Below are 14,986 nucleotides of genomic sequence, written 5' to 3'. Positions count from 1 at the left end.
TCCTTTAACCTTATGTTAAACACAGCTCCAGTAAAGACACCATGCTACAGTGTCTCTGTGCCATGAGGAGGGGGTGCATGTTGTGTCCCTCTGGATTTCACTAAACTTCGACTGACTGAACAACATACTTCCACTCAGCTAGCTGACTTGTGGATCTGATGTAAGTCAGCTTACATAATTCTGTTGTCCCATAATCATGTACTTATGCACTGTTTGTTGTTTCACATGAATTATGACAATGACAAATTATGACTGCTTTAATTATGTTTTCTCCATGGCTCTGTGTTTATTGTAATGTTAGCAGTTGTTCTGCAGTAGGATTAAAAGTACAGTTAATACGACAGTAGTTGTTTTATAGCTGCTACAAATGATTATTTCATTATCAGTTATCTAGAGTTCTCAACAGTCAAATCCCCAACTAATTCTATGATCAATTATCTGACTCCTCTTTTATAAAGAAAATGTTTATATCTGAATTCAAATTTTAATATTTTCCAGTCTCTGTGACAGTAAACTGAATATCTTTCGATTATGGACAAAATAAGACATTTGAGGATGTCATCTTGGGCTTTGGGAGACAATGATTGACATTTTTCACCATTTCTGACATTTGATAGATCAAACAACCAATCGATTAGTCAAGAAAATAATCAACAGATTGACAGTGAAAATAATCATTAGTTGCAGCCCTATACAACTTTGCCGTTTGTTTTTCTTTTATGATTTAACTTTTAGTCCATAAAATGTTTAAAAAAAAAGGTTTAAAAAATATATCCATCACAAGTTCCCAGAAGCCAAAATGACATCAAGATGTTTGTTTTTGTTCAACTAAGAGTTCAAAATCCAATTTCTGATTTTATTAAACAAAGAAAAGCAACAGAAATTCTCCCAGTTTGAGGCTTAAAACACATTATGCTGTATCCTGAGTTGGTGTAGCGATCAATAAAGACACAAGTCAAACACAAACTGGTTTACAATTTTTGACTGACTAAAAACATACATTATACATCCTTTTTAATAAATATAATTCACCAACCTATTCAACCCCTTTTGAGTAGGTATTTTACTTTGCTGTTCTCTGCATTACTTACATCTACTCTTGTACTACTCAACTACTAACACTAGAGGGCAGTTTCACTTAACCTCTTAAGTAGCATCAACTGTTTTGGTTTGTACAGCTTCAACTGTGTTGGCACACAATATATTATTATCTAGTCTGTGACACAAATGTGTTATTTGATTCTTTATTATTCTCATGTTATTTAGATGTAGCGTAAATCATGACCCTGAAATCTGTGTCTGCATGTTCAGCTCAAACATGCAAACATGACATACTTGTACTTATTTCCATTAACTAACACCAAATAAGCATTAAGTAATATTTAAAGGTGATTTTCAGCCACTTATTAAAGTCTGTGTGTGTGTGTGTGTGTGCGCGCGCGTGTGCGTGTGCGTGTGCGCGCTCTGTTTTCCAGCCCTGCTTTTGTGTCCTCACTCCCAGAGACTGAGTGGATTAACACATGACACAGACTCTGACATCAGATCTGTGTGTATGTGATCCACTTGACAACCTATGTGTGTTTCTCTGTTGCTGCCAGACTGAGGGGGTTTTAATCTCTGGTGGTGTGTGTGTGCGTGTGTGTGTGTGTGTGTGTATGTATGCTGTGTCGTCTGGATGTGTGAGATATGAGAGTAGCCAAGGGGTTCTTTCTGGATTAGAAGCTCCTAAAATATTCGAGTTGAGGTTTGCAGATGAGTCACACCACAAAAACAGCTTGACAGTGCTGAGTGTTGGTGTGTGTTTGGCAGGGTGTGTGGTGGCATCGCGGTCATGGTCACCTCTGTGTGTGTGTGTGTGTGTGTGTGTGTGTGTGTGTGTGTGTTTTCAGCTGTTTAGAAGTAAACTGATGGGATTGGATCAGATCTTGAAAATGATTTGTTTAAAAGAAACAAAGATTTTGGAATCGCATTAGGTCATGTAATCCGGTTTTAGTTTTGATCTTGATTAAACCTTCAGTATGTGTTCAAAACTTTTTAACTAAGATTAGGATGCCTTTTATCCCAAAAAAAATCTGGATTATTCTGATTCCAGCAGGAGGCTGAATTCAGGGTGGATTTCAATACCAAAATATAACAAAACTAAACACATCACTTGTTTAACTGTAACAGTGATAAAACAGACATTAGGTTACCTATTAAGACTTTCAGTACACTACAGTTTAAAAAAAGAACTTTGAACTTTTGAACCTGCCTCACAGCAGTGTGTAGCATTAAGGTGTTTAATCTAAATCCCTTTAATCATTTTACTTTAACATATTCAGTGTGAAGATTGTACTTTAAGATGGGTCGGTGCATCTGGCAGGTGATGTGAGTGCATGAAACGTGGTTTGACAGATCAAATGATATAAAAACATGATTTGCAGTCGCTTGAAACTAAACTAATCCATTTACTGATGCTAAGTTGTCAGAAACTCCAGTAAAGCAGCTCAGATTGTTAAAGATCTATTGAAGAGCAGATGAGAGAGACTTGTAATGCCGAGGCGAGAACAGAAAGATCTGGAGACATATGAAACAAAAAAGCAAATGTCTTAAATTAAGTAGAATTTGTTAAAAAAAAAGGATGAATCATTATAGTTAGCTGCATGTTTCCACAGGCCTGGGATTCTTCTGTCTGCCAGTTAACTGTCGCCTCTAAGTTCTAAAAACTTTATACAAAAGTTAACATTTTAGGTATTAGGAAAAAACATTATTCTCTAAAATATAAATGAGTTCATTGTAAAACTAAGACAATTAGCTGATTAATTAATTAGTCTACTGACAGAAAAAGTATAGGCAGCTACTTTGATAAGTCATTAATCATTTATATATTTGATATCAAGCAAAATGATTGTACATTCCCTTGTTCAAGCTTCTGAATTGTGAGTATTTGCTGCTTTTCTTTGTCTCTCGTGATTGTAAACAGAGTATCTTTGGGTTTTGGTCTGTTGTCAAAGCAAAATAGAATATTAAACACGACATTCAAAAACTTGAGGCATAAAATATTCAACCAAAACCATCATCGGCCTATTTTTATTTCATATTCCCGTACTGATGCAACTGTGAATCAACCCAGTCAGTGACTATAATGCCAAAATGCCAAATGTCTCCTGTAAATGATTCGTGTCTGTCACACCCATGTAACAAAATACATAGTATTTAATCAGTTCCTTCATATTTATTTATTTATTTTTGCATAGCCAGGTTCATTTCCTGTTTACTTCCTCACAGTGCAGACTTACAAAACTACCAAAGTCCTTGCCATTAGTTAAAAAAGCTAATATCCACACTATCTTTAACCGCTGGTATGAAAATCTAGATTTTTCTTTGTGGAATATCGTCGGAAATTTATATCTCATGTACAAAAAAAGCACTTGGCATAATGGTCCCAATTCAAACACTCTGCAGAATAAACTGGAATGGCACTTAGACTGTGTTTTGAAATGTTTCAGCACCACAGAATCATTCGGATTCTGTATTAATCGGGAAATTTCGCTATTTTTCAACCTGGACCTTATTTTCCCATGTTTTGTGTCTACGTGACTAATGGAGACAATAATTTTTGAAGTATTTTTTTGTTTTAATGTGTGTTTCGAATCAACAAAACTTTACAGCACTTCACAGAAACCCCGACACCGACGTGTGTTGGAGGTGTAACTGCAGAGTGACACAGACGCACCACCGCACAAGTATAAATGCTCACAACAGTGTAGGCCACGTGCGATGGCTACAGCGTAGGTTCTGCAAGTATAAATCCCGCCACTACAGCCTATCTGCTGTGGCTGAAGGAGTCTCCTCAAAACAGGACCAATATCAAAAATGCTATTTAGTCACTTAGACACAAAACATGGGGAAATAGGGTCCATGTTCAAAAATACCAAGTTTCCCTTTCAGTGCAAATAAGCAGATCAGCCAAAAACTCCCCCTAGTGTGCAAACTTCTCTGTGATTTTGCACCACAACCAAAAACTGTGCTTTACTTTACTAAGATATTAACTACAGATGAACTGTGGTTAAGGCACTGGTGACGACTTGAGGCTGATGGCGTGCTTCTCGACCTCCATGGCCATGTCAGTGATGCTCCTCCTAATGTCCAGTGGCAACACATTCTCCTCATCCGACGGAGGCTCTAAATCATCAAACTGGGAACGCAGCATGTCTGCTTTCATGTAATGTCCCCTCCGGGCCACCATCCTCTGCTGAATGAGATTGTAGTCACCATGTAGGAAGATAAAAAAGACATCAGGGTAGGTTGGAGGCAGGATATCTTGGTCTGGACCGGAGGAGAAAGCGAGGGCTTTGGAGCCGTAGAGCAGGATCTGTCTGTACAGACGCTTCAGGGCGGAGCACGCCACAAGAGCATCAGAGCCTGAACGCCTTTCTCTGGGATGGGAAGACACAAACGCACGTAGCTGGTGAGGGCAGGAGTGAATTAATGACAAGTGCAGTGCTGACCTGTACACTGAAATGTTGTGTGGATAACTTGAGAAATGTTAGAAACACTTCATTTAAAGTGAACTGTGGTCACAAACAGCGTCAGAGATGAAGGAGGTGAGGAGAGAAAAGATAGGATACAAGGATGAGCGGATACGGGCTGACTGAGTGTGGAAGAGTTAAGAAAGAGAAGTCTTTGATGTCGCCGCAGACGTTTTAAGAAAGAGATGGCATACTTTTCAGCTCTCCCCACCTCTCCTCTACACTCTCACTCACTTAATCTGTTTTTACTCTCCCAAACTCCCTTTCCTTGCTCTCTGGTTTTCATCTCAATTTTCAAAACCATCTTTGATAGTTCTGATCTTTTTTTCAGACAATTTCACGCCTGCATATATCCTTACCTCACTGCTCCCTCTCACTCCCTAAACCCATCATCTTCTCCATTTCTGTCAATACAAAAGTATGATGTGTTCGCAGTGCAAAATGTTCATGTGTCTGTTTGTTCTTACCTCTCAATGACTTCATGTAGTTTGAGGAGCCAAGGTAATCTGTCCTGAAGAGACAAACAACTGTTAATTTGTTTTAAGTAGCATGTTGTTAATTTATTCATCACTGTCTACAGCAGCAGTTGTCCTTGCTGTTTTTTTAATATTTGTGATCAATATGTTTTTGCAGTTGCTTATTTACACATCCAGCGGTTATGGAATGACATTACCATTAATTTGGAGTCCTATTTCTGGCCACCTGATGAATGTAAGTCCAATATTTACTCTTTCACTGAGGGAAATGTCTCTTTAGCTGCTAAATGCTCCGCTATGTTCACAAGACCTCTATCTGTCTGTGTTTGGTGCTGGTAATGCACAGTGGGTTTTTCGCCTGCTGCCATCGAAAACAATGCTGAGAGCAGTGAGAGCTATAAAGCTCTGTAAAGCACAGAGAAGCTGCAGATTCAGGTGACAGGAGAAAAAGGGAAGCCCCTGGGCTTACTCCAGGCACACTAGCATCAAGCCAAGGATGTATAGTTAAAATGCTGCTGTTAGTTTAGGCCAGTGGTTCTCAGCTAGGTGTCTATGGATCTCAATGGGTCCTTGAGGGAGAGGGTTCGAACTCTGGGGTGGGGGAGCCCTTCAATGAGTTTGCATGTTCTCTCTGGTCAGTGTGGGTTTTCTCTGGGTACTCCAGCTTCCTCCCACAGTCCAAAGACATGCAGGTTAATTGGTGACTCTAAATTGGCCATAGGTGTGAATGTGAGTGTGAATGGTTGTCTGTCTCTATGTGTCAGCCCTGTGATAGTCTGGCGACCTGTCCAAGGTGTACCCTGCCTCTCATCCAATGTCAGCTGGGATAGTTATCTTCTTAACTGTGGTTGACAGCTTTAGAATACTGGTCTTAATCATACAACCAAAATCCTTTTTGGTGGAGGTCCATGACCTAATGTGTGTCAGTTCAGGGGTCCTTGACACGGAAAAGCTTGAGAACTGCTGATTAAGGGCACATAAAAGTTAAAGTTACAAAAGGATTTGAGTGGAAAGAACAAGGCAGACACAGAGTGGGCTGAAACTGGTCAGTGTTCTCCTTTGATGAAGGCATTTTAACTATACATCCTTGGCTTGATGTCCAGTGGCCTCCTTTTTTCCCTATTGCTAACCAGTTTGACTTCAAGAGCACCTCACATTCACCTGAATTTCACCACTTCACAATTGTGAGCACCCTGTATTTTTTCTTTTGCTGTTAGAAATTCGGGTAATAATTTTCTGTAGGTTCATCACAAGACATCACACTGTCATTTGGTGCACTGTTATTATGAAAAAATTGACTACATCCTCTTTAAAGAAAGACAAGAGTTCTCATCATTTACTTGGTTTCAGGGTTTACAGCTTTGAGCTTTTTGGCTGCCCAGGGAAGCAAGATAAGGCACTGCCTGGGGTCACAGGCATGATCACTGATTCTGGCCTTGCCCTTTAATAAGACTGGGTTGGTAAATCCAATCACATACACTCCTAGTTTCATCATAACATCGACCATCAGAGAGGCAAGCTGTGCACTGCATAGCATCACAGGACAGACAGGGCGAGCTGAGCCTGCAATGCAAACTGAGGGTTTGCGTCATCAATCTGAAGGTTGTTTCATAAATTCACCAAAAATATTTTTATACTTTGTAGAGATGTTGCTCCTCTGAAAATACTACATTATACATGAAAATATATTTAAAGGTCCCATGTTATTCTCATTCTCAGGTTTGTACTTGTATTTTGGGTTACTACTAGAACATGTTTAAATGCTTTAATGTTCAAAAAACATATTTTTCTCACACTGTCTGCCTGAATATACTTGTATTCACCCTCTGTCTGAGACACTCTGTTTTAGCGCCTGTCTCTTTAAGACCCCCTCTCGTAAAAGCCCAGTCTGCTCTGATTGGTCAGTGTTTGCTGGTCTTACACATCTTGGCTTCAACAACACTCACTTCCAGATAAACAACTAGCAATTTATTTCAATTTCGGAGATATATGAAATCAGCAAACATGTTCATTTCTGTTGTCATTTTCAGTCATAACTGCAATGTACTAGCTGACGTTTCTGCTGTGCTTATTTAATGTACTCTGTTTCTTTGCAATCATCATTGATAAAACAAATCAACCTGCACAGAAGTTAAACAATATACTACTGTGGACAGGGCTGCAGCAAAATGTATTTTAGCCACTTAAAAAAATCAATATCAGTGTAATCTGTATTTGAATATTTATTCTGCTTTACCTTACACACCAACCAACTGAGGCCATGGTGGAGCATCTTAGTGTTCTGCTCTGTAAAATTACTGGTATTGTTGATGGATACATCGACTGCAATTCCTCATTGGAAAAACCTGTCTGACAGCAAGGTAACGTGCTAAAAATATTCTAAATATAGCATACACTTAAAGCGATATTGATATTTTTGGGGTGTAGGCCTTTTTTAGGTACCTAAAAAAATGAACTAACCGAGGCAGCTTTTGCTAAGTGTTGTTTGATTTCATGTAGCTACTTCAAGCAAGGAATTTCTACCCCTAGGTTATTATAAAAAAAAAAAAAAAGTGATTTTGTCTACTGAGTGTTTAGCTGAAATTGCATTGCTAGGCAACAGCTTGGGTCTGTGTTTATTTCCTGTCAGCTGATGCCATTCACATACAGGGCAACACTCCGACAGGGAATACATAAGCGCCCATTTAGATTGTTTTTTGTTTATTGTATAGTTGTGACATTACAACTTAACGAGAGTCCTGACGGCTTGTTTAAAGGCACAGTTACTGAATACGAACTGTGGGCATTGCTCTATGGATTGAGTGTTTCGATATTTTCACAGTATTTATACAGCACCTTTACCTGCTTCATGTCAAAAATGACACAGAAATCTGACTTTTTACAATATGGGACCTTTAAAAAACGTAAAAAATCTAAGTACCCTCATAGCTGCAGTGACCATAATGCAGCACAGGGTGTTATAGTGGATCTTATTATTCCAAGTCAGAGCCCACACTGACAATATTTTCTATTTAATGGACTCAAGTCAGAGAGTCTTTGAAAGAACCAATCAGGGAATCAAACAGAGATCAGGCAGACAGACATGGCAGCTCAAACACATCTTTAATTACACTGCAATCAGAAATAGAATCAGTCCTAATTTGGTTACAACTGATCTGAAGTCACATTTTTGTTACACTGCAGAGCCTTTAATATGAAGAGCTGAACTTGAATGAGAGGAATCACATTCTCTCATGTCCTGTGCAGTGATGCCAACCTCAACCTGCCAACTCTAATACTGGCATGAGAGACACGTGTTTGCCACAGCCTGACAGTAATCCCAAATTTACATCCATTCTCAAACTGCCGACTGTTGAGTATTTTAAAAACATGCCAAAGCACTGGACAGAGCAGGTCCCGGGGGAATTCTCCCCGCTGCTCAAAGCAGATTTCTGAGTGGGAGGTTATCATGAGCCACCAAACAGCGCTACCAGCAAACGGCTGCCAAATGTTGGCAAGGCTTGCTCTGCCTGTGAGCTTGTAAACTCAGCGTTGGCAGGCGGCCAGTCAATAGTTTGTCAGTCTACCTTTATTTTGAAATTCAGCAAACAAGGAAAAAAAAGACAAATATTAGACAAACAGGAAAAAAATCCCTCAACTGAATTTTAGGATTGTGGGCAGCGATGAAAAGCTCAGTTTTCATCCCTGCTGCTCTCTCTGTCTGCTCTACTGAAGCCTCCTCTGGCCACTTGTTGAGTTCTCTGAGAATGATTTACTCATGACAGAAGTGAAATGGCTCACTCTGTAAATGACTGACAGTTGATGTGAGCTGACAAGACACCTCCACACAGACACACACACACACACACACACACACACACACACACACACACACACACACCTGGTCTGTGAGCGGTTCACCACGAGCCATCTTCTCAATGTTCCCCTGTGGGTGGAAGTCATCCCCTTCGTGCAGCGGCCAGCCCAGCTGACAGGTGGATACAAACAGTGATAAGTCATACTGTGAGCAGAAGAATGATGGAGTTGTGTTAGTGTGTGTGTGTGTGTGTGTGTGTGTGTGTGTGTGTGTGTGTGTGTGTGTGTGTAGGGTGGGAGGTGGATCCAATTACCTTTTCTGAGAGGAGGGCCCCTAAGCTGCTCCTATATGAGAAAATGAGTAAGACATAACAGACAGAATTGATACAGTGCAGTAACATTGATCTGATCTACTGCTTTGAGCCATCACTTTACTGTCACGGACATGATGTCGTTTAGAGCTTAAATCATTGGTGGATATTTTAAATAGTCAGCAAGTAGTCTATATTGATGATCAATGAATAGTTTACAACAGTGTTGAGCATTGCCCTATTGAAGCTTCTTTGCTGTGTTGATTTGTTGCATGTCTTTGTCTTGTGTTATGTTAATTTGAATATCTATGTTTTTTGTGCTCTGGCAGATAAAACAAGTCATTTTAAGTCATCACTTTGGGCTTCAGTGTGTAGGATTTAGGAGGATATGTTGGCAAAAATGGAATTTAATATAATGAGTAATATGTTTTCTTTAGTACATAATAAACTGAAAATAAGAATCACTGTGTTTTTGTAACCTTAAAATGAGCCATTTATATCTACAGTGGGTCCTTGTCTGCAAACATCAGCATGTTCCACAACCATGTTTCTATAGTAGCCTGGAACAGACAAACTGAACACTGGCTCTAGACAGGGCCATTCATGTTTTCACATCAGCCACTGTAGTTTGCAGCCAATTTGCAATGAGAGCATCAGAAAAACATGGATTTTTTTAATGTGAAACTGCTTTACTCAGTACTTTTACCAGTTCAAATCACCAGGTCTTTTGTTTTGGAGAGAAAGAGACCTCTGTGGATAATTCAGCGCACGGTAAAAACCTCCCTGAACATCTGGATCAGAAAAAGGGTAAGTTATCGGAAAAAATAGGTGAGTACATATTTGCAGATGTTAGGTGAGCAACCCATCTGCAATGAGCCAATAAGGGGAGGAACTCTGATGTGTATCTTGAAACTGCTTTATTATTTGTTTCTTTCTTTCTTTATTTATTTATTTGTTCTGAGAGGAAGATACCTCTGTGGATATTCCAGCTCCTGGTAAAAACCTCCTGAACAATTAACACTACAGAAATTCTTACAGGGAGAAGTTTCAGCTGGTTGCAATCTGCAGTCCTCACCCCTGAATTCCACTAAACCCCCCGAAATCTTACACACTGTTCCTTTAACAGACAGAAACGTTGAACAGAACCAGGCTCTTTGTGATGACCATTTGTCACTATTTTTATAGACAGAGTAATAACTCAGCTCATTTTCAGCAATTAATATAATTTATAATTTATTAGTTGATAGGTGTTAATTTACATTCTTTACAGGACTAAGCAAAGTTCAGCTGGCTTACTGCCCTTTTCAGATAGTAGTATAGTGTAACTAATTATGTGATGGAGTGAGGTATTAACAGTTCATAAACCACCACCACGTAATCACTTTTTCATCATATTATATCATGTATCTGTCATTACGGAGCTTACAAAGCATTTCTTTCTTTAATTTCTGAGTGATAAATCATGTGAACAGGTGTGTCACGCAGTGATACATCAGAATAACAAACTATTGAGAACAATGATAAATGGAAAACAGTTACGGCACGGTTTGAATTTTAAAGTATGTTATGTAATTTTGGTGTCATAGAAAATATCTTTGATTCTATTTCATATTCAAGGTTCTGCCTTTTATATTTCATGGTTCATAACCGTGTCTCAACCATGTCTACGCCCATTTGGATAAGCCGGCGAGCACTGTGAGGGTCATGTTTTTTTACTTCTCTAGTTCGTTCAACACCATCCGTCCAGGTCTACTGGGTGACAAGCTGACAGCAATGCAGGTGGATGCCCCCCTGGTGTCCTGGATTGTAGACTACTTGACTGGCAGACCACAGTATGTGCACTTGCAACGCTGTGTGTCAGACAGAGTGGTCAGCAATACCGGGGCCCTGCAGGGGACTGTCCTCTCTCCCTTCCTCTTCACCCTCTACACCACGGACTTCAGCTATTGCACTGAGACCTGCCATCTTCAGAAGTTTTCTGATGACTCTGCTATAGTTGGATGTATCACCAAGGGTGATGAGGATGAGTACAGGGCTGTTGTGGATAACTTTGTCACATGGTGTGAGCAGAACCATCTGCAGCTCAACGTGGCAAAGACAAAAGAACTGGCTGTGGATCTGAGGAGGACCAAGACACCGGTGACCCCTGTTTCCATCCAAGGGGTCAGTGTGGACATTGTAGAGGACTATAAGTACCTGGGGGTACACATTGACAGTAAACTGGACTGGGTTAAGAACACTAACGCTCTCTACAGGAAGGGCCAGAGCCGTCTGTATTTTCTGAGGCGACTGAGGTCCTTCAACATCTGCCGGACTATGCTCAGGATTTTCTATGAGTCTGTGGTGGCCAGTGCTATCCTCTATGCTGTTGTGTGCTGGGGCAGCAGGCTGAGGGTGGCGGACGCCAACAGACTCAACAAACTGATCCACAAGGCCAGTGACGTTGTGGGAACGGAGTGTGACTCTCTGATGGTGGTGTCAGAGAGGAGGATGCTGTCTAAGCTACGAACTATCTTGGACAATGTCTCACACCCACTCCACCATGTGCTGGTCAGGCACAAGAGTACTTTCAGTGGGAGACTCATACCACCAAGATGTACCACTGAGCGCCACAGGAAATCATTCCTGCCTGTGTAACTTGTGCAATAACCCCATTCACCCTGACTGTATATATTCTGTTTGTGTAAAGAATCTTGTTCAGTTTACAATATATATATATGTATATATATATATATTTATTTACGTTTATGTTTGTTAATAATTCCTGTTTATTTAACTATATATTTGTTAATACTATTGTTTAAATTTCTTATATTTTCACATATCTTTCCTCTCTTGCAAGGAGCACCTGTAACATAAATGATTTCCCCTCGGGGATCAATAAAGTATTTCTGATTCTGATTCTGATAATCAGTTTTTCTTCTTTCGGTATTTCAACTTTCCTGTACAGCAACATAAGACGATGAATTAATAGAGGAACCCCCCCCACACACACACACGCACCAAAAAACCTCAATAAATTAAATGAAATTAAAAATAAAATAAAATGAAATACATAAAGTTTAAATACAGAAAGAGTAAAGAAAAGTGCTCCCCTGGATGACTGTTAGACCTGATACAATGAAACAACATATGAGTAGCTTGTGTTCATTAATCTTTTCCCATAGCTATCATAGCAATTTGACCACTCAGACCATCTTTTTTCAAACAAATTCCCCCTCACTCATGTAAAAAACAAAGCATTTCTCCCAAAGCATTTCCGCATCTTTTCCCTCATGTGACTTAGTAAACTTATGTTAGTTGAGCTCTATTGATTGTGCTTCTTATGTGAGATACCACCTTACAAGTCTGTCCTATACAAACATAAACACAGTGTACATACTTTCCACAGCCTGAGACTCCCATTATGATGTAGATCATCGTGTCAGTGGATCCTCAGACACCTGGAGGCAGGAAAATCCCTTTATCACTGCTGGTATTAACTTCTGTGCAAATCTGTGAACATCATAACATGTAACAGTAACAACAGTGCTCATGTGATGCGACCTAGCTTTATAACAAACAGGCGGGGCTTCCGTAGCTGCTGGGATCCTAACAGGTGAACCCTGTCACCCAGCGGTTCATTAGCTCTGATATGTAAACATCCTGAAACACGAGCTTAAGTATCGATGTTTAAACGAAGTATACGTCTCATTTTACAGGCGACATATTGACGATACAAAACACTCACTACGTCTGTCCGGCCTGCCTGCTGAACCAGTCAGACTGGTGTAGAAGAAGTGATAAAATATGGTATGTCTATAACCAGAGATATTGCTATAGCTATACAACAGAGGCAGGTTGTCTGGTACAGTACGTGATGACGTAGCACGCACGCCTGAGGCTTGTTCGCTCTTAAAGGGCCAGCGTCCTGTTCAGATTACGATGCAGCTGAACAGTTTCTGACGTCATTATTGATGAAAATAAACCATAATCTCACAGTTAAAATGATGTATGACCGCAGCTGTGTGCGTATTTGATCACAGGAAGTCACCTTGTTAAATAATGCAAGGTAATAATATATATTTCTCAAGATATTATAGGTTATGCAGGGTTTTCTTTTACATAATCACATGTTGATGCACAAATTAGTGCAAAAATACTGACTGTTTAGTGCACCAGAGTGTGTCGATTTTATTATATCAACAATAGCCTGTGAAACAATGTGTTCACAGAGCCCACAGCTTGTTTTAACCATGCTTAGAATTTGTAATAAAATAGCACATAAAATCAGTGAGTGAATAAAACAACCCACATTACTTTGTGGTTTAGTCACCAGCTGGCGATGTGACACCACACACGTGGGATCATAATTGTAATATGTGCTGAAATTTGCAAGGAGGAGGGAAAACAGGGGGAGGAGGGAGGGAGAGAGAGAGAGCGCTAGAGGGAAGGGGTAAAAAGCCTCTCTCCCTCCTGTAGATCCACCAGTGGGCAGACAGGAGACGGATGCAAGCTCTCCTCCATCCCGCTCTGTTGCATCCATCCATTCTCTTATCCATCCATCCACCTCTCCATCCACCCATTCATTCCCAAGGGCGTCACAAGGGGTGACAAGACCCGATTGAGAGGCGCATACATGCACGCCTGTGTGTGCGCACGTCCTCCGTGTATGTGCGTATCTGGTCTGCCTGTGGATCCGCTGACATGAGGAGCTGAAACAGAACCGACACAAGGATGAAAATGCTCCGGTTTCGCAGCCCCAGCATCCGCTCCTTGGACCAGGAGGTCCTCTGCACGATCCGGTTACTGGACGACTCCGAGATCTCCTGCAGCATCCAGGTGAGACGACAGCTTCATCCACCTCATGTATTGTCCTCTGTGATCATTGCAAATATCACGTGGACGCAGCAAATTAATCACACGGGTGAATTAAGCTACTCTCATAATAAAGCTGCTGCTGTAACATCCCATATTGTTTATGATGACTCTGATTATAGCGTCATGTTTGTGCAGCAAACACCATCTTAACGTAATGTTCTTGTCCACGCTGCTGTGATTTACTGGACAGATTGCATGCTTTTTGCCCCACACAGCTCATATGAGATATGGGTTATAGAGAGGGAAAGCCATATCCAGCAGTGATATGTGTGTGTGAGTTGGGTCCAAATAAGATGTGACCCACATGGAGAGAAGTTAGGATGAAGTTTGATTCATGGCAGAGGAAATGATGGAGCTGATGGGTGTGGTGATGATGATGGTGATGATGATGAGGACAGAGAGGACTGCTGTTGGGGTTATTGATTGCAATTAGTCATGTGAAGCCGTGTGTGTGTGTGTGTGTGTGTGTGTGTGTGTGGAGAGAGAGAGAGAGACATTTGTGCTTTCGCTCTGTTGTTTCCCTGTAGCAGTGACGGTACATGTTGTTTCCACCCAGCCAGCTTCAAATGGCCCTGTCACCCCTACAGCTCTCAGCTGATCAGATGCTGCATTGTCAAACTAAAACAAGGATATTCTAATATATTATTGAAAACTATAAATGTGCTTTTAACTGACAGACAAGGATTTACGCTAAAGTAGTGACTCTCACAGTGGGGTGGGTGGGCACTCTGTCAGGGAGGCTGTGAAAAGTTTTCAAATTTATCAGATCATCATGATTCAGTATGAAAAACAACTGTTTTTTTACATTTTAATTTTTAGATCTAAAATAGTACGTAGATAACTTTCTAATCTAATACCATTATAATTATCCACTTGTGTGTAAGCTATGTCATGTTAGTCCGAGGCACACACAAGAAGGGCTCCACAGTATAGTTTCTATCTTGTTAGGGGTCCTTGGCTGAAAAAAAAGAAAGCTCATCACTTTCAGAAATCTGAGTCTGACGCAGAACAACCACCGCTCCACCCGGCTTGG

The 14,986-nt window shown here is 40.5% G+C and overlaps 2 protein-coding genes across 7 annotated transcripts in view; one reads left to right on the top strand and one right to left on the bottom strand.

The window, feature by feature from the left end:
* Positions 1-3,207: 3,207 nt before the first annotated feature.
* LOC117263974 (putative gluconokinase) lies at positions 3,208-12,960 on the bottom strand. Of its 2 annotated transcripts, none has more exons than XM_033637724.2 (6): positions 12,824-12,960; positions 12,476-12,536; positions 9,097-9,127; positions 8,868-8,954; positions 4,979-5,022; positions 3,208-4,418 (listed from the first exon to the last, which is right to left on the bottom strand). In XM_033637724.2, the coding sequence occupies exons 2-6, from the start codon at positions 12,511-12,513 to the stop codon at positions 4,049-4,051; spliced, it is 570 nt and encodes a 189-aa protein (XP_033493615.1). In that variant the 5' UTR covers positions 12,514-12,536; positions 12,824-12,960; the 3' UTR covers positions 3,208-4,048. The 2 variants fall into 2 exon arrangements, with proteins under 2 accessions (XP_033493615.1, XP_033493623.1); XM_033637732.2 differs by having other exon boundaries at positions 12,476-12,588; positions 12,824-12,938.
* A 492-nt stretch (positions 12,961-13,452) lies between these two features.
* frmd3 (FERM domain containing 3) overlaps positions 13,453-14,986 on the top strand; it is an 89,781-nt gene continuing 88,247 nt past the window's right edge. For 2 of the 5 annotated variants that reach the window (XM_078170677.1, XM_078170676.1), the window contains exon 1: positions 13,453-13,914. In XM_078170677.1, coding sequence (XP_078026803.1) covers positions 13,810-13,914 — 105 coding nt within the window. In that variant the 5' untranslated portion in view covers positions 13,453-13,809. The remainder of the gene's footprint in view (positions 13,915-14,986) is intronic. The other 3 variants (XM_078170678.1, XM_033611254.2, XM_033611264.2) reach the window with 3 other exon arrangements.

The sequence above is a fragment of the Epinephelus lanceolatus genome, chromosome 9, assembly GCF_041903045.1.
Source record: "Epinephelus lanceolatus isolate andai-2023 chromosome 9, ASM4190304v1, whole genome shotgun sequence".
NCBI lineage: Eukaryota > Metazoa > Chordata > Actinopteri > Perciformes > Serranidae > Epinephelus > Epinephelus lanceolatus.
This window is presented reverse-complemented; position numbering and strand designations above follow the sequence as displayed.